Source organism: Thalassophryne amazonica, chromosome 5 (assembly GCF_902500255.1).
Source record: "Thalassophryne amazonica chromosome 5, fThaAma1.1, whole genome shotgun sequence".
Taxonomy (NCBI): Eukaryota; Metazoa; Chordata; class Actinopteri; order Batrachoidiformes; family Batrachoididae; genus Thalassophryne; species Thalassophryne amazonica.
The window spans coordinates 51,078,432-51,106,339 of record NC_047107.1 but is presented as its reverse complement, the minus strand read 5'-3'; the positions used below and the strand labels follow the sequence as shown (position 1 = coordinate 51,106,339).

Sequence of the window (27,908 nt, the reverse complement as noted above, 5' to 3'; positions counted from 1 at the left end):
ACCACGCAAATGTGATTGGTGTTAACTTATTTTTGTGGGGAGAGAGGTCACGTGGTTTGGTGTTGTGGGTTTGTGTGTATATATGTGTGTGGTAGGGGGCGGGTCACTGTTCACCCAGCTCTTGGATTTTTGGCCCTTCTTGTGCCCCTCATTTAAAAAAATTCTGGATCTGTCCCTGTCCACTAAACAATGCTTAGGTGTGAAACACTTTTGGTAAAGTCAGCTTGTGGCATTATTTCCATGTCCCATAAAACAAACATTGCTAATCTGTCAGCTGTGATTTGTATTGCATTTCATTACATTGATTGTGCCCTGTTTGTGCAAAGCATTTCCTTCTCAACCGTTGTGTGATGTTTGCTTCTGAATTTGTAGACCTGCTACACCCCACACACTGTAGTGCAATGTCACATATAGACAGAAAAAAAAATCAAAACAGTTTAATTCAAGATTCAGTACCTAATGTTATGGAATCTATAAATAATAGCTATTTTTGCAAATAAATGTAAAATCAGACACATTGTTCTGAGAAGTCTTTTCTGCCTTCAACCCTACTGTTTACATTTATTTTAATTTTGCTATCCCACCTCTGCATTTGAATAAAAACCTCCTGAAGCAAATTTTGAGTTTGTTCGCTTCATTGATAAATATGAGTTAATAATGTGTTCTTAAAAAGAATAAAAGCAACATGCACACAATGACTTCTGCTGTCACTGTATTTGAATATAAAACAGCATTTGTCATTTCACAGAGGTTAAGCCTGCTGACTTTGAGTTCAACAAAGGATTTAGTTTAGCTGAAGCACCAACAGGTGTCTCCTGAACATTTTCACCAGTATTTGGTAAATCCTTTCACCTGCAAACACTCATCTCACCAATCTTCTAACATCGTTTGCCTGAGGTACCTCTTAAATATGAGTTCAAAATTACTTTAAATTGTCAAAAAATATTGCCAGTCTTCTCATACCTCTAAATACAATAATAATCATAATACCTACATTAAATACCATAAGTTACAAAACAGGAGAATGAAAAGCATCTTATCCACTACTGTACAAAGGCATCCATTAACAATAGCATTAAGGTATTCCATCTGGTTTCCTGCTCTTCCAAGTTAAACCGCAAAGAACAAAAGGGGCGTCGCTCTTCAATTTACCCAGGTCTTATTCCAGTGTATTAACCTCTGTCACTATCTACAAAAAATATTCTAAGTACATTAACTATACTGTGCTACTATTTAATGCATATTTCATAATTATATCATGTAGTTACAATGTAATAACACAGTGCAAACAGAGTTGTAATGTAGGATTAGTGATTTAAGAATTTTTGTGATGCTGGGCTCTGTGAAAGTGCTTTTTTTCTTTCTTTTTAGTCTACATTGTGTTGTTTCACGTTCTAATGAACTTTTAGGAGATTTACCTTGTTTAACTACAGATTATATAGTCTATATAATATCTATGTAATACTACTCCATGGGTTAATACACAACAATAAGCCACTGTGTAGGGCATCACTGCATTTGAGTCTTCTTACCCTTCATTTACAAATGCCATCATGAGGAGAAAGTTGTGTGTGTACATTTCTAGAACAGCATCATCGCTGTTGTATCTTGTGTTGGGGGAAAAAACACAACAGAAAGAGTTCTGTATTCACCCGTCAGGAGTGAGAGTGTGGAGATACATAGACGACATTCAAAGCCCTTCACTATGCACTACTTCGACCATACAACGGGTTGCCACACAGGTTCGCGGTCAAAAGTAGTACACGTTCTGTCGGACGTTTGACCTATCTGCTTGAGTCCACTGAGTGGAGTACCTGATAATGTTAGAGAGGTGCTGTACTGAGCCTATCTGGTATTGTTCAGTGTGTGTGTGTGTGTGTGTGTGTGTGCGTCTTAATGTCCAAAACAGGGCGTTTCTCCCGCAGCACATAATGCACACATACTATATACAAACACGTCCACTTAGGTGTGCTTTGAAGGCAGACGTTATGTCGAAGGTCAGGCCTTGTTTGGACACACACAGCACACTGAGTTTGGCAGGAAGACAGCTCAGATGTCTGTGGAAGAAGCCTGGATACGGGGATTCTCAATTCAAATCAAACATTAAGCCTGTGGAAGAGTCAGTCCTGTGGATGCAAGGCAATCAGTTATTTCAACTGGAGAAGTCAGTTTGTGTCAAGACGAACTCCATTTCCCAGCAGCCCCGTGTATCCAGGCAAGGGAGCAGCAGTGATGTCACAACCGGCTAATACGCGACTGGTTCATTGAGAGCTGTCATTTACTTCCCTGACACTCCGTTAGCAAGCTGAGAACATCTACAGGACTGTTCTTCTGTATTCAGCACTTCTGCGGACAGTCACTTTGGATCAAAGCATCTGCTAGTTACACCACAATAATTCGGAGGGATTTGGCAGCTTTGGAGCAGATCTCTGAGTCCTGACAGCAATTATTTCCAACATTCGTCTTCGGGGAAGGGTTAGAGAGGAAGAAAAGGGAGACATTGTAGAACCATAGGTGATACCGCAGGTTGTGTTGTAGCTCTCCAAGTCAGACAGCAGATGGCGCTGAGGCACAGTTCTCAAGTTATCTCTGCATGAACGGGCGTTTGAGTGTCTGGAGGTTGAGGGGCAGTTGCAGTGTGCTACAACAGGCATCTGTGTGACTGCAGAGATCAATTCAGCCGAGGTTACGCCCACACCAGCCAATCAGAAGACAAGATGAGGTAGTCCCTGTGTTGTGTTGAACAACAGGAGTGCCAGCAGTCGGTTGGATTTGGATGCCTGCGAGTTAACAACAGGGGGTTTAGCTGCCCTTTTTAAGCAAGGTCATAAGTGGGGCAGTGCGGTGTCTCAGGTCTAATGTGTCTGCGGTACAGGAGGAGGACGGGGCATGGAAGGGTGGGTGGGGGCGTCTTGCTGTAATTTTAATATGGCTCTGTCTGTGTAGTTTAGGCAGCACTGTCTCTAGCTGGCCTCCTCTATGAGCCGGGCCAGGGTGTCTCTGAGCTCGGTCAGCTCAAAGATCTTGCCGTCCAGCAGCTCCAGCAGTGTTCGCAGGCTCTTCCTGAAATTCTCCTGCTCCTCCTGGTTCTCCTCCAGCCGCTGCTCAGCCCCGGCCAGCTGCTCCTCCAGCACCCGACTGCGCAGCTCCGTCTCCTGGAAAGGAAGCGATGCATTTATTGGTACAAATATGAAGAGATGCAGCAGAAGGGACCAGCCAAAGTGTTATTTTAGCAGAAAATCTTAGGGCCCAATTTCAATTGAATTAAATCATTGACATCAACGGATTTGCTTGCTTCCTGAGATACCTGCTTGTGACATTCAGGTTGAATTGAACTTTGACCCTTGACTTACAGCTCCATTACTCAGTTCTTCAATTACAAACTGAAATGACTCACTGGTCAATATTTGATAGCATGTCACATATAGTGGGTTACATTCTGTATATACTTAAAGTATACAGTGGGGAAAATAAGTATTTGACCCCCTGTCAGTTTTGCAGGTTTTCCCACCTACAAAGAATGGAGATGTCTGTAATTTTATCGTAGGTACACTTCAACTGTGAGAGACAGAATCTAAAAAAAAAAAAATCAGAAAATCACATTGTATGATTTTTAAATAATTAATTAGCATTTTATTGCATGAAATAAGTATTTGATCCCCTAGAAAAACAGCTTAACAATTGGTACAGAAACATTTGTCTGCCATTACAGAGGTCAGACATTTCCTGTAGTTCTTGACCAAGTTTTCACACACTGCAACAGGGATTTTGGTCCACTCCTCCATACAGATCTTCTCCAAATCTTTCAGGTTTAGATTTTCAGCTCCCTCCAAAGATTTTCTATTGAGTTCAGGTCTGGAGACTGGCCAGGCCACTCCAGGACCTTAAAATGCTTCTTACGGAGCCCCTCCTTAGTTGCCCTGGCTGTGTGTTTGGGGTCATTGTCATACTGGAAGACCCAGCCATAACCCATCTTCAATGCTCTTACTGAGGGAAGGAGGTTGTTTGCCAGAATCTTGCAATACATGACCCCATCCATCCTCCCTTCAATACGGTGCAGTCGTCCTGTCCCCTTTGCAGAAGAGCACCCCCAGAGTATGATGTTTCCATCCCCATACTTCACGGTTGGGATGGCTTTCTTGGGGTTGTTCTCATCCTCTAAACATGGTAAGTGGAGTTGATTCCAAAAAGCTCTATTCTGGTCTCATCTGACCACATGACCTTCTCCCATGCCTCCTCTGGATCATCCAGATGGTCACTGGTGAACTTCAAACGGGCCTGGACATGTATTAGCTTGAGCAGGGGGACCTTGCTGCCCTGCAGGATTTTAAACCATGACAGCATCATGTGTTACTAATGTAATCTTTGTGACTGTGGTCCCAGCTCTCTTCAGGTCATTGACCAGGTCCTCCTGTGTAGTTCTGAGCTTTCTCAGAATCAGCCTTACCCCACAAAGTGAGATCTTGCATGGAATCCCAGACCGAGGGAGATTGACAGTCATCTTGTGTTTCTTCCACTTTCTAATAAATAATCATAACAGTTATTGTCTTCTACCAAGCTGCTTGCCTGTTGTCCTGTAGTCCATCCCAGCCTTGTGCAGGTCTACAGTTTTGTCCCTGGTTTGGTCTTGGCTATGGTGGACAGGTTGGAGTGTGATTGACTGAGTGTGTGAACAGGTGTCTTTTATACAGGTAACAAGTTCAAACAGGTGCAATTAATACAAGTAGAGTGCAGAATAAGAGGGCATCTTAAAGAAAAATTAACAGGTCTGTGTGAGCCAGAATTCTTGCTGGTTGGTAGGGGATCAAATACTTATTTCATGCAATAAAATGCAAATTAATTATTTAAAAATCATACAATGTGATTTTCTGGATTTTTTTTTTCCGATTCTCTCTCTCACAGTTGAAGTGTACCTATGATAAAAATTACAGATGTCTCCGTTCTTTGTAGGTGGGAAAACCTGCAAAACTGACAGGGGGTCAAATTCTTATTTTACCCGCTGTAAATTATTGTTTGCACTCAGCTTTAAGACAGAGTGAATAGTACAATTATATTTTCTTCAACTAACTTCTTTTTTTATCCAAGTAGTGACCAAGCTAGCTAGATAAGCTCAGTAGTATTAAAAGCTTGTCAAACCAGCTAGCTGGGCATATAGCTGGGGTGTGCTGACAGTCTACAAAGAGTTTTTCAAAAGTTCTAATTTGTTACATGCTGACTGACAACATGTTGATCTCTGCAAGACCTCAGTGACACTGCTCAAAATTGATGAGGAGGTAACATTTTGGAGGAATCTTCACTCGGCTGAATTCTGTTTGGTCTTTCCTCAGGGCCCCATTTCACACATAGTGCAAATACATACAACTCAGGGCGACTCACGGCGGTAGAGCTCGTATGAGCGCACCACAAAACATCACGCCAACGGGCAGGCGTACGCGATGCTGGTGCAACGGTTCATGCACATGACAGAGTCTTTCGAGCAGGAACACAGTGTGAGCTGCTGCAGATGCTCGCAATGTGTTCCATGTGACGAGCTGCACCACATCACGCTGCTGATGTGGAGGAAAATAAAATAAAAACCAACTGTATAATTAGTGAATATCACAGGGTTGATATAAATAATACATAAAGGGGGACACAATACAGAAGCCTGCGGTTAAATAACCCTGGTTAAATAAAAAAAATACCACTCAAAGGCTTTGAACCCACACGCTCTGATTACCAGACAGAAACTTTACCACTGCACTATAATCACTGTCTTAACAGTAGTGTGAAATGGCTAAAATCAACAAGCAGATAAATGTATTTTCTAAACAAGAAAAAAAGCGCTGTGATAACTGACCAAACGGCATTTGGTATGGCATATTTCTGCTGATACGTGACTGAAAGTGGCGTATTTGTCACACTGTTGGGTTGTCCTGGTTCTGCAGTGCACCGCTCACAGCCCTCACGGCCCGTGTCCTGTCAGACGTGACATTCAGATCACCTGCTGTGTGTCCAAAGGGACTGACGGTTTGTTTTTATATTTTTATACATTTCCACACTAACACACACACGCGTCTGTCAAAACACGGGACATGTGCGGCAGCTGTGTCGTCCAGAACCGGAGATGTCTCAACACCTGTGGGCAGCCAGCCACGCCCCCTGTCCTATCAGCGCACAGACCAAGATCTCACTGTGATCAGATGAGAGATGTCTCGCCTGCAGGGGGGGTGCGAACCAAATGGCCACACATTTTCTAACTGCCAAACGAGCGATGTTAGATGTTAGTGTGTGTCAGCTGGAATTTGGCTGACACCTGCTGCAAGAGGGGTCGATGGGCTCGCACAGCGAACACTCTGTCTTTCAGCCACTGGTGTGTGCAAATAGTTGTAACAACAGGTGTACAAGGCAGCTACGATTTTACATGTTTTGCACACGATTCCTGCTTCATGCACACTTTATGCGCAAATCGACCAAATTCGCACTATGTGTGAAGGGGCCCTTAGTTATGTTCAAACTAGCCACACCAGATGTACTACGAAGCAACAATAGAGTCATAAAGGTACAGTATGTTCCACCCGAAGCCTCAATAGTCAGGGAAAAGAAGGTGGCTGTTTCATTCTGGCTAATTCAAAGTGGTAATTTTTACCACAAACTAAACCTGGTCCAGAGGAGGGTATGTTCAGAATTTCCTTTTAAATCACCTGTATAAGGCATCACACTTCCACTAAACTCCTCTGAGTTGGACAAGATGATCTTCAGAGAGAGCAGTGTATTTTCAAGAGTATAAGGCGCACTTTTTTCTTGAATGTGGAACTTTTTCACACAGCATTTCCCTGGAAGGGTGGGGTGTAAAAATGGATTGGAATTCAGTAGCACATATGCACACCACAGCATGTACCATTACTTAGCATAACAACTTAAATAAGCAATGCTGACAAATAAATGTTTGTTGAACAGCTGGATGTACTGGATGTTATTTGATGGAGTCTGGACAAAAGGAATCATCAAATGGACACAGATGGAGATGTATAGATTTATGCAGGAAGCCGGGTCAAAATCTTGTCAACAGGTCAGATTAAAATCTTGTTCATATTTCAGTTGTGACAAGTAATGCTATGTTGACCATAGTAATCTGTGAGGCCAAAATGTCAGCCTTTGTATGAGGCTATCAGGCTTGTTAGAAAAACAACACAGAGCAGCTAATGTAGTGTAGCTAATGCTATTTATCCCTGCAGCTATGGGTTGCCACGGAGTCACATCACTTCCTGCGAAGTGCCCAATCCGAAGGCGAGAATTCATACTTCCGCAACTGGCTGCCCGATGAACTCAAGCTCGGGCTGCATTGATTGTCTACTGAAATCAGCTGGTTTTGTTTTGTCTCTAACTTGCTTCTAACAGCCAGCTAACAGTTATCACTACCTGGAACGATGAGATTTATCCAGCAAGCTGACCTGAAATGAACCATTGTACATTAAAATTACTTTATGGACGATTCTGACCCCTTTGAAAAGTGACCAAATTACATGTATTTGTATTGAGCTTGGCGATGTTTTCATCGGCCAAAAATGGCCACCAGAGGGCGCTCGATGTAAAGTCTGCAGCAACCCATAACAGTATTTAGTGCAGCACCACCAAGAGTTCTGGAGTAGTAAACGTTTGACCAGAAACATGCACACACTTCTGTTTTGTGAATACATCTTTGTTACACTGTCTCTTACCTCTAGTTTCTGGGTTAGAGTGTTTTTCTGTTCCATTAGATCATTCATGTGTTCCAATTCTTCTTTCAACTTCTCCATTTCCTGATGGATACAAAAACTGATTAAGACACTATATAACACTACTGTAGTCAGCTGATGCATTAGCTATTATTCTCTCTCTTTATCTTTCTTTCAACCTCTCTCACCTCTTCTTTATCTCTTAGCGTGTTCTCCAGTTCCTCTATGGTTTGGTTGAGTTCAGTCTTCTGGGACTTGATGGCTGGAGACTGGTTGCTCTGACACTCAAGTTCTGTCACCTGTGGATCATGATGGAGATCACATTGTTGGTTTCTGTCTCACTACTTTTCTACTATTTCATCTCTTATCTTGTCCCTGCTCCAAATGATCTCTGCTATATAAGCTCAATAAGTGGATGGCGTGTCTCTTTCTCTCACCCGCTTGTGTAGTCTCTCTGCCTCCTCCTGGTATGCAGCCAGCTGTTGTTTCCACTGTTTGACGTTGGCCGTGGACTCCAGCAGAGCTGCCGTCAGTTTGGCATTGTTCCCCTTTAGTGCCTCCAGCTCAGCCTCCCAGTGTTTAGTCATGGCAGGGCTGCAGGACACAGGGACATACAGTATAGACCATCATCTGACACCAGAGCCAGTCATTGCAACACCAGTCATTAGAGTTTACACCTTTACCACAGGCCACAAATCTGAGATTTAGGGTTCTTTTGGTCTTTATCGGGAGCTCGACCAAACTGCAATCATATAAAACCAGTGGCGGAACAAGCAAATTCCATTTAAAAAACAAAAATCAGGATATGTCTTCAAAGTATTCACCAGAATGTTCAAAAACATTTTCTGCTATTTTAAACTTGATAACATATTATCAGGTAAGGCTGGCGTGCCCAACCAGTTGATCGATTGCGGGCTGAGTTCCACTCGATCGCATGACACTGGTGCTGTAACGGACAGTGCTGCTATAATGGACTGATGCAGAAGGTGGCAGCAATGCACCAATAAGAACACCAGCTGCCTATATATGACATAAAAGAAGAAGAGGGCTCCTCCTCCTCCTCCTCCCCCTCTTCCTCCTCCTCTTCTTCTTCTTCTTCTAAAACGAAAATGAGAAAAGCTTTTTTTGAAGCAACATAACACCTTAAAGAGCCGAAATAAGTTACACTATGGACAAAAAACAGTATGTAAACAGCTCAAAAGTCATTATTTTTGTTTATTTATCTTTCGTGCATTTGTTGTGTTGGTGAACGCAAATACGGGTGAGCCTTTAGCAGCGATAAACTGACTATTAATTCTGTGATTTACTGCTTTTGTTAAAGATGATGACGCTGTTTGGGATTTTATTGTTTATTTACGAGGTCTGTCCAAAAAGTATAGGTCCTTTTTATTTTTTTCAAAAACTATATGGATTTCATTCATATGTTTTTACGTCAAACATGCTTGAACCCTCGTGCGCATGCGTGAGTTTTTCCACGCCTGTCGGTGACGTCATTCGTCTGTGAGCACTCCTTGTGGGAGGAGTCGTCCAGCCCCTCGTCGGAATTCCTTTGTCTGAGAAGTTGCTGAGAGACTGGCGCTTTGTTTGATCAAAAATTTTTTCTAAACCTGTGAGACACATCGAAGTGGACATGGTTCGAAAAATTAAGCTGGTTTTCGGTAAAAATTTTAACAGCTGATGAGAGATTTTGAGGTGATACTGTCGCTTTAAGGACTTCCCACGGTGCGAGACGTCGCGCAGCGCTCTCAGGCGCCGTCGTCAGCCTGTTTCAAGCTTAAAACCTCCACATTTCAGGCTCTATTGATCCAGGACATCGTGAGAGAACAGAGAAGTTTCAGAAGAAGTCGGTTTCAGCATTTTATCCGGATATTCCACTGTTAAAGGAGATTGTTTTAATGAAAGACGTGCGGACGGGTCCGCGCGTCGGGACGCAGCCGACGCGGTGCGGCGGCACAGGAAAAACACCTCCGTGTTGATAACCATTTGTAAAATCCAGGCGGCTTTTGATGGCTTTCAGTGGAGTGAGTATATGAGAAATTGTTTAACAGCTGGACATGTTCCAACTTGTCCTTAAGGCTTCCAACAGAGGTGTTTTTCCTGTGGCGGAGCGTTGCGGCGGCTGCGAGCCGATGCTGCAATCCGCCCGCACGTCTTTCATTAAAAAAATCTCCTTTAACAGTGGAATATCTGGATAAAATGCTGAAACCGACTTCTTCTGAAACTTCTCTGTTCTCTCACGACGTCCTGGATCAATAGAGCCTGAAATGTGGAGGTTTTCAGCTTGAAACAGGCTGACGACGGCGCCTGAGAGCGTTGCGCGACGTCTCGCACCGTGGGAAGTCCTTAAAGCGACAGTATCACCTCAAAATCTCTCATCAGCTGTTAAAATTTTTACCGAAAACCAGCTTAATTTTTCGAACCGTGTCCACTTCGATGTGTCTCACAGGTTTAGAAAAAATTTTGATCAAACAAAGCGCCAGTCTCTCAGCAACTTCTCAGACAAAGGAATTCCGACGAGGGGCTGGACGACTCCTCCCACAAGGAGTGCTCACAGGTGAATGACGTCACCGACAGGCATGGAAAAACTCACGCATGCGCACGAGGGTTCAAGCATGTCTGACATAAAAACATATGAATGAAATCCATATAGTTTTTGAAAAAAATAAAAAGGACCTATACTTTATTGACAGCCCTCGTATTTTTGTGTGCTTTTGTTTTGTGTAAGGTTTACAAATGCAACATGGGTTAGGTGTTCCTAACAGATTATAAATATAACACAGAGATAAACTGTGTTTTATTCTCTGTGTTTATCATCTGACTCTCCCTTAGTAACTATTCATTTGGCACAAAGTCATTTCAATTGTCCCTATGGGTCCTCGAAGAGACCTATTACCAAAGACATCTCTTTATTGCCTCAGGTGATTGGTTAGGGTCCATGTCTCACAGGGATACAGTAAGACAGGAAGCACTCGGACCCTAAAAACTTGGACTGTCATTCTCCTACAAAAATATTAGCACCGGCAAACACCTCTGTCAGTATCAAAGGCCAAGGCTCCAGATACAAGAACATCACTGGATAGCAGATAGCATATTATGGAATACTGTATATCTTGATTCTGCATTCAGAAATTCACCATAATTGGGACTTTCCTTGTACAACAGGTAATATTTCCACCCAGGTTTTCTAATGACTGGTTAATTAGAATTCATGTGGTGGAGGTATTAAGAGATGATGACTGTAGGCTTTGCATATGTAATAGCTGATGATGTCATGCAAATTTCAAAAAATGAAGCACAATATGATTTTTTTTGCATGAACACGGCATAATCCCAGTAACAAATCCAACTATAAAAGCAGTAATTATAGACAAATTCTCTAACAAGACCAAAAACACCACATCAAATAACTTGATACTCTCAGCCTTGTTTTAAGGAGTATAAATATAATTTTATGCAAATAATTGTAGACTACAGTGGTCCCACTTAGAAAACCTGAGGTAATAAACCTCAACTCACACCCTAGGTTATCTTAGTATGTGTAGCTCTATTATTTTTGGGCTGCACACTCGTGTTCATTTGCATATGGAGCTGTGAGTGGTCCTGCTCTAATTTGTGATGCAGCATATCAAGCCTGTCCATGCTTATGAGAAACTCACACCACAGCAGAAGACAAGCAGAAAAAACCCTACTATAGTAATAAATCGTGGACAAACATCAGTGCATATAGTAAAACTGACACATCACTGAAGATGTAGTAACCATGATAAAAAAAAAAAACATTTTTGAAATTTTCATCACTCCATCCGTCCATTTAGAATCACATCAACATTTAATAGTCTCTCTTCTAGGCCCAGTCTTTTAACTGCGTTTTGTGGAAAATGACTCAAGTTTTACGTGATCCCGTTACCAACAAACAGACACAAGAAAAACAGTCGTTCTGGTAAACACATGAAGTTTTCCATCTATCATCCATCTGTGCATCTGTCCTTCTCTCCACCCATCCATCCATCCATATAGCTCCATCTCCTCCTTCTTCTTTAAATTTAATTACTAAATGTCTACAACACAGTCAGTGAATGAAAAGAGAACAGGAAATCATCTGTGCCTTTTTGTAATTGCAGAAACAAAATAATCAATAGCATCAGGTCAGGCCTGAGAGCATGTGCTGGGGCCACATGCCACCACATCCACCACATATGGCAACCACCAAAATAGATCTTTCCCCACCTCTCAATAGTGACAATCTATCTGCCATGGCCAAGTGAAACGTGGGCATCCTCTTGTTCTTCTCCAGCCTCTGGGGTCATCAACACTGTGGTGCTATAGTGTGGCATCACCAGGCTGTACCCTGCCTCTCACCCAGTGACCACTAGGATTGGCTCCAGGGCTTGCGCACCCTTCCCTGTGACTCTTATTTGGGAGTCTTAATTGGAATGAGTGAATAAATGTATGTATCAAATTCATGTAACATTTATTTTTGGCCCATGGCCCTGTACCCAGATTAATTTATGGCCCATGATTAAATAACCTGAAACTGAATTAAATGAGTGGTGTGAACAGTCACTGCTAATATAATTGAATCTCTCTATAAGTACCTCTCTTACAATATAAAAATGTGATAATAGTATTATTATTATTGTTGTTGTTGTTAGTATAACACACCAGGGGTGTTCAGTCAAACTATTTAACCACTATTGTGAAAAATATAACACAATGCTAAAAATATAAAAATAGGAAACAGAATGTGACCTTTTGACCTTTATAAATAGGTCAAGGTTCTCTTTGAACTTATCTAAGGTCTGTGTCCCAAGAATGCTCCCTGTGAATTTGAAGACCCTGGCAGTAATAGGACTGGACTTATGCTGAGCACAGACAGACAGATGGACAAAGTCCTCGCAATACCCGATGGCCATATTTTGGTCTCGGGTAATAATATTAATCAAATATCAATTTGCTCTCCATCTATGGCTGCAGTGTGTTCTCACGTTAGCTCTTGTCAGCCAGTTTCTGTGAGAGCAGCTGTCTGCCTCATGGACAGTAATCTGAGATTATAACCTCAGACTGTCTGGAGCCTTATCGGTTACAGCTATTCACGGAGAAAAAAACAAAAAACTAAAATAAGAAGAAAAAGAAGAGTGATTGCTCCTCCTGTTTCTCACATACCGGTTGATTCAGACAGAAGATGTATGTGTGAGACCCTAAATGTTGTCATTAACTCTCACATGCTCACAGCAGCAAAGCAACGGCCGCAAACACACAAAAAAAAGAGTTTTACTTGTTTAAGAAGTGATGAAATAGTGTATTTTCTTCGTAATGTCCACTGTGTGAAGTGTAAGAGAGAGAAAACCCACAGCTAATTCACGCCGGCGTCCCACAGCACCACCGCTTATTGCACAACAGCCACCCCCGCTCAGTGTGTCCGCGTGAGTGACGCATAGGAGGGAGACCACACTTCATCCTACACATGCACACATGCACTGACACGCACGAGCCTCTGCCATGCTGTCACCACGGCGATGTATAAACCCCACACACCAAACTGTGAGAGCAGGAGAGAGCAGGCGAGATATCAAGAAGGGAAGATGCAGACGGATGGAAGTGGCGGTAGAGAGAAGAGAATGTGATGTTTTGACGCCGGTGTTCGTCTTGATTAAGTGAACAGAGCTCAGAGACTTCAGAGGGCACCAGAGCGCACGTACAGCTGAGGACAGCACAACTAAAGATGTGTTGAGGTGAAGGGTGAGTTAGATGCTGCTGGATCACTGCTGATACAAGAACAACCTGATTGTCTTACTAACACTTCTACCTGGAGACAAGTGGGTCTTGCAATTATTTGATGTTTTTGCATCGTATTGAATTTACTAAGAGACATCTGTAGCTGTTTTGTTAAACTTAACTTGGTAGATTTTGAGAAATATTAAACAAATGCAGTTCTATTTGTGCTTTCCACTGAAGGAGAATGTTTCACTGTGAGATTTTAGTTGCTTTTATTGTATTTCAAAAAATCTCCCTGTTGCTGTGGTTAATTTTGGACATAATCTGTATTATGCTTTGTGCATACATGCTGTAGCTGCTGAATAAAACATCAACAGTCTCTTTGGTGTTTTACTGCTTCATAACCATAACTGTCCTCCACCGAGCACATAAATCTGAACCGCACTCAAGGTTTCTTGCAGCTCTCGTGTCCGGTATAGCTTCCTAATTCTCACCGAGATCTTCGCGAAGCAAGGAGCCAAAGCAGTTGCCATGGCAGCGTCAGAGGAACGAAGGCACCCGTGGCACCCTGATGTACAGTACTGCATCGACACCGTCAGACCCACCGATAGACACCCACATCCTCCAACACACAACACCACGCACATAAACCCGAGGCAGTCCGAGAAGTAAAGGTCCGCTAATATTCAGAACATGCCTTCATGTGAGTCCACTGCAGACCTGCCAAGCCCGCCTACATCCTCAGATATTAAAAAAATCCTCCTCTCACACCCAGCTGTCTCTCATCCTCCTCGCTCTTCATCTGCCCTCTGCACTCGCACACAGAGCCGCCCACATGGCAGCAATGCCGTGTAATATGTTAGAGACAAATGGAGAAATGAATCAAGACCATCACCAGTGCAAAAAACACTCCAGAATAAACACATTCAGAAGACACTATATGAATGTTTTCAGTGTTTTTCTTCAGAACCTCATCTGCAGGCGAAATGCATCACACAGAAAATACACCCCAGTGGCGCATGCCGCAGGTTGAAGCACACGGCAGACCTGGGCTGACAAAGCTACAGGGAAAGGTAGTAGATGTGTGAAATAATAATGTTACATAGGATAAGTCCCATGTATAGGCTGAATTGATTAAGTGTACATGTGTGAGTGTGGGGAAAAAATATGAAAAAAGAATTACATGAAAAAACTTCCCTGCTTGCACAGTCCTCTGAGAACAAGACAGAATGAGCTGTACTTGTTAGAGCCATGGTTTCCATCAGGCGTGCAGAGAGCCGACCCGGTCTCCCACGCATGCGGCATTAATAGCCGCCACAGCAGCCAGGCTGCAGCAGGCACTGGATGTCCTCCACTAACAGCGCTCACTGCCAAGATCTGTGGAGCCTCAAACGCTTCAACGTGTTTTTATGTAACTACACGTCCCATTCTCATGGCTTCACACATTTTAACATGCTCAGAAAAACATCCAGTTCAATTGCAAAAAGAATCTCACATCTTAAACAAAATAGGAACAATTGCTGTAAATGTGTTCTTGTGTTAAAAAAAATTTAAATAGTTGATTTTTTTTTTATTGCATTTTTGCAAGCAATACCTGTGTACAGACCTGACTAATTCAATCACCCAAGTAAACCAACATAAACAAGGACAAATACAAAACAGTAAGTAAATCCCTTCGGCTGCTCCTTCTTTCGTTTGCACTTGGTCGCCACAACAAATCCGAGCTGGATCTGCCTGTTGAACTGGCATAAGTTTTATGTCAGATGCAACTCCACACTATTTGGTGAAATGTGGCAGGGGTGGGCTTTACATGACCAAGTGCACTAACCACTTGGTCATGTAAATTTGTATATAAAGCTACATATAAAGGACTATATGCCTGTCAACTTGTGTAATCTTTGTTGGACTTTATACCACATTGAAATACTGGTCATATGGGCTTAATTTTGGCATTAACATATTAGCAAAACACAAGTTTTTATAGGTTCTGATAAACCTGGTTGTCAGACACGAAAGCGTTACCATGGTAATGACCAGAAATATCATAATCCACTCATTACTGAAATATCAGTAACAACTGAGGCTAGAGAGGAACAGAGCTTGGGCTTGGGTTGATATTACATAACCAATGAAATCACCCCTGTGTGATATTTAGAAACCAGTGGTACTTGGGACTAGAAAACAAAGTCTGGTCTTAAATTACTCATAGAACCCACGTTTGTATTTGATTTCTTTCAGTTAATGAAAATGGACTACAAATGTCTGTTTTGACCTTTGACCATGATGAAATAGCCCTTACTTTCATTGAAGAATTACAGTGGTCATGATTTGAAAACTTTATTTTATTTATTTATTTATTTATTTTTTTAATTAACACTATTTGAATGAGACCAAATAACCTCACAATACAGAGTTGAATCAACTGTATTAGCACTGATACGCTGTTCTTTGGGTGCATTTGGTCCCATTCCACTTGAATACTGTTAATGTATCACTGCAAAATGTACTATATTTGTTGCTGGGATTTCATGTTAAACATCCTCAAAGTCCAACAAATCTGTGACTGTGCATGTAGAAAGCCCTGCTCAAAGCAAAATTAAAGACTTTTTTTGTAGCTTTGTGTGACAAATATGTTACTTTTTTATTGTTTTACAACAGATATTAGATATTTTTTTTTCAGTTAGAAGGACATGTGAAGAAAAGTGACCACATCAAATGTTTCTGTGACAAAAAAAATCTCATCTAACTTCCTCTCTCAGGCACCAAAAAAGAAAAAAAAAGAAAACATTCAGCAACTGATTAACATTTTTAATTAATAATCATCCCAGAGCAGAATAATGAGTACCACAAGATTACATTTTTGTTTTCTTTTACAGTACAAAAATCTCTGTATACAGTTGACTGCAGGTTACATATGATTAAAAAAAAAAAAACTTTCTCACAACCAAAAGGCTCACATGCAGACCTCTGTGATAACTATATTTTTTTCATGCATGCATCTGTAGCGGGTGCATGTTTAGGTGTGAGTGACTCATTTATGGTCCTCGGCACTACCCCCGTCATTCTCTCTCTCTCTCTCTGTCTTCTCCTTTCTTTGCCTCCCACTGCCCACAGTATGTTATATAAGTCTTACATAAATGCTTCATCAACACCTTTTTTGGGTGATGGACCTCTCAGAGACGGGACCTTTTCAGAGAGAGGAACAGAGCAAAACCACTGACACAGCACTTTGACCTCTTTATCTTACACATTCTGTCTGCTAACAGGACACAAAGACAGCAGGAAGGTATAAAACAACAGCGGTATGTGCACAGGGAGGACAGTGTCACAGTAAATCCACAAACATATGATTGATTTGAATCAAAAAGCTCTTATTGCATTGCAGTAGGCAAACATACAACTACAAACCAAAACGCATGCTTAGACCGAACACCTTATATTAATAATTCCTCATTCCTGAAAAATGGTGTAAGTTTCAGCTGGTCCGTGTGAAGTGGCAGTGAGAGCGACTCACTCCTTTTTATAATTCCTTGCGCTCATGTTCCTCCTCTCTGGAGACGTGGCATGTTGCAGTTATTTGCTAGTAAGGAGTGCAGTGCATCAGGTTTTGTGAGGGAGACCCTCAGTGTGCCAATTTGTGCCTGAATATTGAGTCATTTTGTGTAGTTATGATGTTGCAGTAGTCGGGACTTGTAATGACACCCATATCTGAAAGATCAGACCCGACAAGTCCTACACTGCTCCCTAGAGAGGAAAAACACCAGAGAACAGATGGAGTGAAGTACCATGATGACTGGATAAGAAAAATGACTGAGAGGAAAATAATACAATGGACGAGATGTGTGCGCCTCACACACACACACACACACACACACACACACACACACACACACACACACACACACACACACACACACACACACACACACACACACAGGTGATTGGTAACGGGTGCATATTAAATATGCCTGAGTGCTTACACTCAGATTTTGCAGTCTGAGTTGCAGATAAACACTAAAGGACAGTGAACACATCACGATGCGGGACGCACCTGTGTGCAAAAGACAGTGCGTTCTGCGTCGGCTCTGGACGGGTGTCTGAGTTGGGAGTCGTGTTGCACAATTCGTCTGTTCCGTTGATGTTTTCCATCGGCGGAGTCACTGGGGTCAAAGGTGACGAGAGTTCACCCGCTGGAGACTCCTAAATGTGAGAAAAAGTTGTTTAGCTGTGATTAAATAATCAAACATTTTTTTACCCAAGGTCATCAAATATGGCCATCGGGTATCCGCCCTCTTCAGGTTTCAAATCCCGCAAAACCTCAGAGAGGTCGCTGCGCTGTGAGATCTCGGTAACATTGAGAACTGCATTGAGACGCTCTGATCATGCTGCACTTTAACCACTGCACACGGACAACAGCATTAACATCGCAACATAAAACTATTTTTATATTGTGCCTAAAACTCTCACGAATATATTCTCTGGGTTTATAGATGTTGTTATTGCATTTGTTTTATGTAAACATGTGAGAATCACAGGCTGTCTCTCCGTTATTTTCAATGTTAGCTGCTGTGAGCTACGCTCACTTCCTGATCATGTCGTTTTGGGGGAAAGTGAAGTTTGCTTTTTAACGTCTTGATTATTGTTCTTTACAACACTGTTTGTCCTCTTTGTTCCAGACTAATATATATAATATGTCTGAAATTTGGTTTGCGTTTATTAAATTCCACGCAGATTAAACATAGCAGACACGGATTATTTGTCATAATTGTTTTAGCAAGTTTTCAGGGTATCATGCAGCAGTCTCTTATTAACGTGATGAAAAGCATAAAAAATACATTTTTGTAGTATAATATTCATTTACAATTGTCATCATGTGGATTCTCTATGTTGTTTTGACTGCAGTGACTCTCTGGCGCGCAAGGTATTATGGGATACGTGAAAACCCTGGATGGCGAAGGCTTTTCATCCGTCCATCGGTCTGTCTGTGCTCAGCATGAGTCCAGTTGTATTACTGCCAGACTCTTGAAATTCACATGGAACACTCTTGGGACACAGACCTTAGACAAGTTCAAAGATGGCTAACCTTGACATATTTTAAGAGGTATTTTAAGAGTGTTTTAAGGGCGACAGCCAATCAAAATAGAACTGCGGCGGGACATTAGTGGCAGGTCTGTCTAAAATTGCTTCATTTATGTGCTTATATAACATGTTTCTCATATATTATATAAAAGCTAGCGAGAAATAAACACTTCTAAAACTGAAAACACTGTTTTTGGAACCTAGTAACACATCTGAAGTGATTTAGAAGGCATTTCACCGACGTTAGTGTGATTACATCAGAGGCTGGTTTAGCTAGCTGCAAAACTCTGTTTCATTTGTCTGTTAATATAACCTCTTTGTCATTTATTATGTAAAAGCTAGCAAGAAATAAACACTTATAAAACTGAAAACGCTGTTTTTAGACCTAATAACACCTCTGGAGCAAAATCACGGATGTTATTGTGCAAGCTAACTTTCACTAACTCAAAGCTAACTTCCTATGAAGTTAAATTTGTCTCATTAATACCTGCAAATGCACAGAGGGTGATCTACAAATATTCCTTGATTTGCACAACTTCCGCTCTTGTCAAAAGCTCATGTACATCCACATGGAAAGCCTCATGCAGACGCCATTAAAACGTAAATATTGTTTTTGATTGATTGATAGAGGAGCTTTATTGAACATGTACAAATTGTACGTAAGACAATAGGATCTTAATAATTAATTAAACAAGTGTAAATGATAAAGAACATAATGCTCATACAGCCGAGGGTATTTTAGCATTGCGTTATTTTTATTATTTTGTCTCTGTGAACCACCACAGCGGTGTTGAAATTAAATGATCAAGATGTGCTTGTAGCCTTTTAGCTTTAATTCAAGGGTTTAACAAAAGTATTGCATTAACCATTAATGAGTTACAGCCATTTTTATACATGGCCCCTCCATTTTCAGAGGCCATAAGCAGAAGTAACTGGATAAACTACATATACAGATTCTTGCTAATAAAAATCATCACTTTTATAGCCAGGTTTCATGTAGTCAGAACATGTATACATGAACATTTCTAAGTCACTGAATATGTTTTGGACCTCATCTGCATCAGCTGTTTAGAAATATAACAATATAAAATAACAGTATAGTACTATATGTAAATCTACCTGGAGTATGAATTCTCAAAAAACTGAGTGGTCATGCAGGGAGACAAGTGAGGGAAGCCACCAAGACACCCATTACAACTCTGAAGGACTTATAGGCAGTTCCCTATGCCAGTCTCTCATGAAGCCCTACAGTTTTTGAATGAGAAGTACTTGCATAAGTGACGATTTGTATTGACAATAATCCTTATATTAAGTTTGTCCAATTACTTATGGCCTCTGACATCACCAGGACTGCGTACAGAAATGACTGTAATTCCTAAATGGTTAATGTAAGATTTTTTTTTTTTTTTTTTGTAAACTCATTGCAATAAAGCTAAAAGGCTACACTATAAGAATATCTCAATTGTTTAATTTTGACTCTACTGTGGTGTACAGAGTGAAAATTACAAAATTTCTCAATGTCTGACTGAAAATTCTTATATCTGATACCTTTTGGGATCAGTTGTGCCAGAAAAGCAGCTTCCAATTTGAGTCAAGGTGTGCACATTGTGGGTTTTGTAGCCCTATGTTAACAACAACAACCACGTAATGGACTTGCACAGAGGGTGCAAGTCCATTTGTTCCAGTGCATTTTCCTGTTTTAATGGTGGGAAATACCGAAGCGTTGGATTTACCATGTTCATTATTCATACAGATACAGATTCTTTATTGTCACTGTAACAGGTACAAGGAAAGTTAAGGATATCGCACAAAAACAAATATTGCACTCATTTCAACTGTGGCATGTGACATGGCTATTTGGTTCCAGTGGCATTCATACCACTAACAGCAGTTGGGTAGAAACTGTTTTTCAATCTATTTGTACTTGCTTTAATGGCCCTGTACCATCTGCCTGATGGGTGTAGCTCAAACAGAGAGTGACCAGGGTGGGATGAGTCCTTTAGGATAGCGTTGGCTCTCTTGAGACAATAAGAGCCATGAACCAGGGTGTTTCACAGTCCAAACATGATAACCAATCAGAGTGGCACCTGTCTTGCTTAAACTGGAGTGCACCAGGCACACGGAGTTGTGGTACCGAGGAAGCGAACGCAAGTAAAACGATTTCAGGGTCACTAACCAATCCAGTCCAACCTGTGACAGCACATAGTGACCACCAAAGCTCCCTGACCTCCAGCATTTCAGAGAGAGAGAGAGAGAGAGAGAGAGAGAGAGAGAGAGAGAGAGAGAGAGAGAAAGAGAGAGAGCACAATACCCTGTCATATTGTACTGGTGCAGGTGGCTGGTGATGATATGTGCAGGCAGAGTGCACGTGTCTTGTGAAAGTTTCTATAGTGTTGAACAGTGCTGGAGTTAACACTGGGGTTTTGGTGATCTGAGGTGCAAATGGTGACAGGAGATATCAATGCACAAGCTCTTCACCCAACTGCACCTAATTTTTGGACCAACATGCCCCCGAGAGCACCAGTGGCTAGTTAAACTAGTACTGACACTCGTACTTTGCACTAGGTGTACAACAGGACCTGAAATGATTTAATATATTGAATTCAATAATGATTTTGAGGTTTGCTACATTTTCAGGCTAAGACCCTGGCTCACTTGTGTCTGAAAAGAGAATGACAGATGACATTCTCATCCTGATACATATTTTTCACACTGCGCCCTCCTTTGCCTTCACATTTCACACCACATAAATAGTAATGCAGGTTTGGATATGCCTTATATGCACTTGCACTATGCACTGTAGATGGTGTGCCATCAATCATCAAAATAGGGTGCAAAGTCTTACACCAAAAGTCAAATACATTGGAAAAACTTCCAGCAGCTGCCAACAACACCCCACTGCCACCTCAATCTGATCCTCAAAAATGATAACCTGTTTTTTTTGCCAATACTCACTTTATAGTCACCCTTTCTTGACTTCAATGAACATAAATACTTGTTTGTAAACAAAATAAAGACATCTTTTTTGACCTCATATGTAACTGTTGACAGCACTGTAACAGTAAACTTACAATTTATAATCTACATTGTTTATAAATGTAGCTATTAAATTCTTTTTAACATTTTTCTAACATTTAAATTCTTTCTCAACATTTTAATTGTTAAAATTATTATTATATTATTATTATTATTATTAGTAGTAGTAGTAGTAGTAGTAGTAGTAGTAGTAGTAGTATGAACTACAGACATTTGTCACAAAATGTGCCGTGCACAGTACTATTTTCCATGTAAAGTGCAGTAATATGTACATGTGTGGGGTAGGTATTTGGTTGAATACTCATGTGTTTGACATAAACTGGGATACACAGTGGAAAAAATGGAGATTGACATTATATTTATTCAGAGGATGTGGCCAACAGTGACCATAAAAAGTCAGTAGCCTTCGAACAAATGCAACTATTGGTAATTTTTTAAAAGTAGGTCAAGGTCACTGGCCTTCGAACTCATGCGAAGTACTCCTCCAAGGCACAAATTTGAAGTTTTTGCATGCAATAGGTGGCAAGGTACATTGCGGCGAACAAATTTCAGGCGAAGGATTTGACAGTTGTGACCACTGGTGACCTTGAAAAGTAGGTCAAGGTCACCAGCCTTCAAACCCATGCAAAGTACTCCTCCAAGGCATGTACCCACCAAATATGAAGTTTTTGCAAGCAATAGGTGCCGAGCTATGTTGCGACGAACGAATTGCGGCCGGATAGATGGACGGACGGACAGACAGATGGACAGATGGAAGGAGGGACAACCCGAATGCTATATGCCCCTCCTCACGGCGCAAACACGGGGCATAAAAATTGTCTTCAAAAGTGGACCTTTAGTTGGGGGGGGGGTTCCGCCTGGATTTGCTCCTGGATGGCAAATCCAGGGGCAAATCCAGGCGGAAGGCAGGAAGAGTTGACAATGTGTATTATGGAAAAAGCACAACCAGATTGACAAGTAGGAATTTTTTTTTTTTTTTTTTTTTTACATTTTTCTGCATTTTTTCACATCATGTCATCACCAGAAAGAGACTTTAGGCACATTTGGGTGGAAAAAAACTGCAGAAAACAGATGAAAAGCTCAAAGCAACAAATGCTTCATGGGCGAGGTGGGCAGTTCAGTTAAACCACGACCTCCACCTGCTGCGATCGACCCACAATACAAAAATAACAGTAACGCACAGTGACTTGGAGAAGTAACTTTAATCAGATTACTGATTTGGAAAGATTAACGCGTTAGTTACTCATTGCTGAAAAAGTGGTCAGATTAGAGTAACACGGCATCACTGGTCACGAGTCATTCAGCTGGCATCACATCTCTATAGAGGGGCTCAAAACTTTTCATCCAAACCTTGTATGTACTGTATCTTTTTAGTGGATTGTACATTTGGACGAAGAGGTTTTCGGGGGTTCACACTGATAAACCTCTCTGTGCTGTGGTGCTAAAACAAGGTGTGCAACTCAGCTTTACAACTTAACTCAAAGTTGAGTTGTAAAGTTGAGCTCAACATCCAAAATTTGTAAGAGATCTTTATGTTAAATGATCTTTGTGTGTGTGTGTGTGTGTGTGTGTGTGTGTGTGTGTGTGTGTGTGTGTGTGTGTGTGTGTGTGTGTGTGTGTGTGTGTGTGTGTGTGTGTGTGTGTGTGTGTGTGTGTGTGTGTGTGTGTGCTGGTCCATGTCTACAGACTATTAAAATGCTCACTATAGTCATGGTAAATTGCAGAATTACAGAGTAGTTTTTAATCTTTACTTCCAAGCACAAATTTATATGAGACAGCTCATTTAGCGGCTGCACACACATCAACAAAGCTGCAAAAACTTAAATCTTCAGCACAATGAAGTTGCACAATGACAGCTCCTGTGCATTCTAAACAGACAAGAAGGTCATGGCAGATACGGGGAAGATTACAGCCGGTGTTACATTTGCACGTTAATCACCAACTGAACGTGATGCAGCTCCACGAGGTGGTCTGCTCTACTGACTTCAACGTAATGCATTTATTGCTGTGTTTTCTTTTTTGTTTCAGTCAATTAAGTGTTTCTTATTGTATGATAGATGGGATGATGATGAAGAAAGGACAGCATGTATGTGGGTAAAATCCTGATCCCAGACTTTAGTAGACCACTGCAGGAGGGCTGCTGTCTTCTCAGTTTTGTCATGGTCAGCCCACATGCAGTTCTCAGCTCTTGATCAGACCAACGTTGTCTACTTGGCTTCATTAAAAACATGGTCTCATGAGAAGCACAAGGTCCTGTAGTTTACTGATCCAGAAATATACAGTGGGGGAGGCTGCTCCTCTCGCCTCCGAAAGAACAGATGAAGACATTAATCTTAACAGCCTTTAGACAGGGGTGAAAGTAAGATTTGATTCTTGCGGGAACCGTGCCACTCAAAAAAAAACAAACATTTTTTTGATTATGATATTAAAGACATTGTTGGCTACTGTAGCTGACTGCAAATGATAACGTTTGTCCAGCGTGCTAAAATTTACTTCAACACGTCACGGGCAGCACATTCTGTTGATTTTTTTCATGTATTCATCAAATTTACATTAATTTTGGAGAAAATTTCTCCGACACCACAGTGGTGGACCTCATCTCCGAGGTCCGGCAGCTAATCGGATGGTGCAGGGAGAATAACCTGCTCCTCAACAGCTCAAAAACCAAGGAGCTGATAACAGACTTCAGGAAGAAAAAACAGACATTACACCACTGATTATCAGCGGAGACTGTGTGGAGAGGGTGGCAGACTTCCACTTCCTGGGAGTCCACATTGAGGAGAATGTGTCCTGGAGCATAAACACCTCTGAGCTGCTGAAAAAGGCCCAGCAGAGACGGCACTTCCTGAGGGTGCTCAGAAAGAACAACATCACACAGTGACTGCTGGTGTCCTTTTACCAGTGCGCCATAGAGAGCATACTGACATATTGTATATGTGTGTGGTACACCAGCTGCACAGTGGCTCAGAGGAAAGCGCTCCAGAGGGTCATCAACACGGCCCAGAAGATCATTGGCTCCACTCTCCTCACTCTGGAAGAACTGCACTGTTCCCGCTGCCTCAAAAAAAGCCAAGAACATTATGAAGGACATCTCACACCCTGGTCACTCCCTGTTTGAACTGTTACCATCAGAGAGATGGAGCAGATCAGTCAAAACAAGGACAAATAGATTCAGAGACAACCAGTACGTAATTTGTAAAGTGGGAGGTCCTGGAGCGCAGTAGGTTGGGTGGCTCCGGTGCAAAAAAAAAAAAGAGAAGGGCGGGGGGGGACTTGCGAACAATGCTGTGCGTCACACTTAAAATAAACTGCACACCACACAAATGCACACACACCTTCACAAATGACACTAACACCCTGCCTTTTACTCAAAAATTACTACATTTATGTTTGCTGTCTGTCTCTGTACTTTTCTGTCGCTTTTGCGCACTTTTTCATACTTTTCCCTCGTTTCAAAAGTCACCGAACGCACTTTACCATAATATATGCAACATATAGCATACTGTTGGAAACCACGGGTTCTTGGCTTGCTGTCAGTGTTGAAGTTTTTCAGATTGAGGGCTTACATGAGAATCAGCGGCGCACTAGTGTGAAACGTCTGTGTTTTTCCTCTGCGTTATGACATCACAGGCTATGTTTACCGTAATACACCATATATCATTGGAAAGCCCTTGGTGTTAGCTTTACAATGCACTTTGAATCATTCGGATTGGACAAACTATGGCGGAGTTACGGTAAAAAAATATGCATATGGTAAATATGGCGTAGGCGCCATCGCCGTAGATAAAGGGACGCGCGCTCCGGCTTGCTCCCCCTCAAATTAAGCCCTGGAGACAGCTTTTATCTCACAGCAATGACCACACTCAGTAAAGCCAAAATGTAATACTGTTGCAAGTCCAACTAAGCGATTGTGCAATTAATGTTGAATTTTTGGTTGAGTGTTTGCTGGTTTGTATTATAATTACTTATTTAGATATATTTAGATATATTTTTTATGCTTTTATAGTTTTAGAGTCTTGTAGTTTTATATGACTTGAATGTTGCTGCATGTTGCACTGACTGGTATAGATTTTTTAATTTCGTTGTACATATTACAATGACAATAAAGATTCTATTCTATTCTATTCATCTTGTGAAAACATGCCTTAGATCCACCATGAACAACAAGAGATCAAACAGAACACTGAGTCTAGGAGGGCAAAAGCATTGAGTCTTGACTTATTTTATTGATCAGTTTGCCAGAAATCACCAAAACCACAGAATACAGTTGCTGTAATATATTACATGGGTGATTCTTAGACTACAGGCACTTATTATGTCCTTTGATCATATTGTATGAAAAACAGAAAAAAGGGGAAATTTCACACTTTTATAGTTATCTTTACAATGAAAGTGTGTTAAGAAATTTGTTCTAGTAGTCTATGATGACTTTTTCACCTTTTTTCAGCATCATTATATGCAAATGTTGCCGTTTTGTGCTTGTCCTACACCCAAACTTTTGATCTTCAATGATAAAAATGAATGGTAAAGAAACATTTTTTCTAATGTTTTAAAATATCTCTGAATAAAATATCAATAAAATAATCAAAACATAATTGGGGTATTCAATGTCATACAACTGTTGTGATTTTTTTAAACAAAATGTAGTTGTCCCACACTATTGCCGTAATTTCCACCACAACACTGTAATGTCCCTTTAAACAGTTTGTATGAAAGATTGTTTGGGTAGTTTCCTTGGAGATAAACAGTGATATCAGAGCACATGTATATAGCGCCAAATCACAACAAACAGTTGCCCCAAGGCGCTTTATATTGTAAGGCAATGGTGTGGTGGAAATTACATTTACAAGGCCAATAGTGCCCGTAGTTAAATAATCACCCACACACACACACACACACACACACACACACACATATATATATATATATATATATATATATATATATATATATATATATATATATATATATATATATATATTAGTATATCAATACAAAATGATACTCAACAAAAATATAAACGCAACACTTTTGGTTTTGCTCCCATTTTGTATGAGATGAACTCAAAGATCTAAAACTTTTTCCACATATACAATATCACCTTTTCTCTCAAATATTGTTCACAAACCAGTCTAAATCTGTGATAGTGAGCACTTCTTTGCTGAGATAATCCATCCCACCTCACAGGTGTGCCATATCAAGATACTGATTAGACACCATGATTAGTGCACAGGTGTGCCTTAGACTGCCCACAATAAAAGGCCACTCTGAAAGGTGCAGTTTTATCACACAGCACAATGCCACAGATGTCGCAAGATTAGAAGGAGCGTGCAATTGGCATGCTGACAGCAGGAATGTCAACCAGAACTGTTGCTCTTGTATTGAATGTTCATTTCTCTACCATAAGCCATCTCCAAAGGCGTTTCAGAGAATTTGGCAGTACATCCAACCAGCCTCACAACCGCAGACCACGTGTAACCACACCAGCCCAGGACCTCCACATCCAGCATGTTCACCTCCAAGATCGTCTGAGACCAGCCACTCGGACAGCTGCTGGAACAATCAGTTTTCATAACCAAAGAATTTCTGCACAAACTGTCAGAAACTGTCTCAGGGAAGCTCATCTGCATGCTCGTCGTCCTCATCGGGGCCTCCGACCTGACTCCAGTTCGTCGTCGTAACCGATTTGAGTGGGCAAATGCTCACATTCGCTGCCGTTTGGCACGTTGGAGAGGTGTTCTCTTCACGGATGATGCGAAGGAGATGTGTTGCACTGCATGAGGCAAATGGTGGTCACACCAGATACTGACTGGTATCCCCCCAATAAAACAAAACTGCACCTTTCAGAGTGGCCTTTTATTGTGGGCAGTCTAAGGCACACCTGTGCACTAATCATGGTGTCTAATCAGCATCTTGGTATGGCACACCTGTGAGGTGGGATGGATTATCTCAGCAAAGGAGAAGTGCTCACTATCACAGATTTAGACTGGTTTGTGCACAGTATTTGAGGGAAATGGTGATATTGTGTATGTGGAAAAAGTTTTAGATCGTTGAGTTAATCTCATACAAAATGGGAGCAAAACCAAAAGTGTTGCGTTTATATTTTTGTTGAGTATACATTGGCTGTTCGACTATAGTCAAACAGCCAATGTATTTATATCATTTTGCACTATATATAAATATATATATATATATATACAGTGGTCCCTCGCTATATCGCGGTTCACCTTTCGTGGCCTCGCAGTTTCGCAGATTTTTTTTTTTGGAACAATTTTGCATGCTTCTCTTTTTTTTTTTTTTAACAGCGCATTGTGTTCTGCGTCCTCATCAGGCGGACCAGTCGGCATCACCGCGATTGTTCTCACTGCCTCCGATGCACTT

At 41.3% G+C, this 27,908-nt stretch overlaps 1 protein-coding gene across 3 annotated transcripts in view; it reads right to left on the bottom strand.

Moving 5' to 3' along the window:
- Positions 1–697: 697 nt before the first annotated feature.
- Positions 698–27,908, bottom strand: part of homer1b (homer scaffold protein 1b) — an 86,726-nt gene continuing 59,515 nt past the window's right edge. For 2 of the 3 annotated variants that reach the window (XM_034170194.1, XM_034170193.1), the window contains 5 exons: positions 17,464–17,612; positions 8,135–8,291; positions 7,886–7,996; positions 7,701–7,781; positions 698–3,155 (listed from right to left, as the gene is read on the bottom strand). In XM_034170194.1, the coding sequence (XP_034026085.1) occupies positions 2,964–3,155; positions 7,701–7,781; positions 7,886–7,996; positions 8,135–8,291; positions 17,464–17,612 (690 nt within the window). In that variant the 3' untranslated portion in view covers positions 698–2,963. Of the gene's footprint in view, positions 3,156–7,700; positions 7,782–7,885; positions 7,997–8,134; positions 8,292–16,936; positions 17,157–17,463; positions 17,613–27,908 lie in introns of those variants that run through there. The other variant, XM_034170195.1, reaches the window with a different exon arrangement.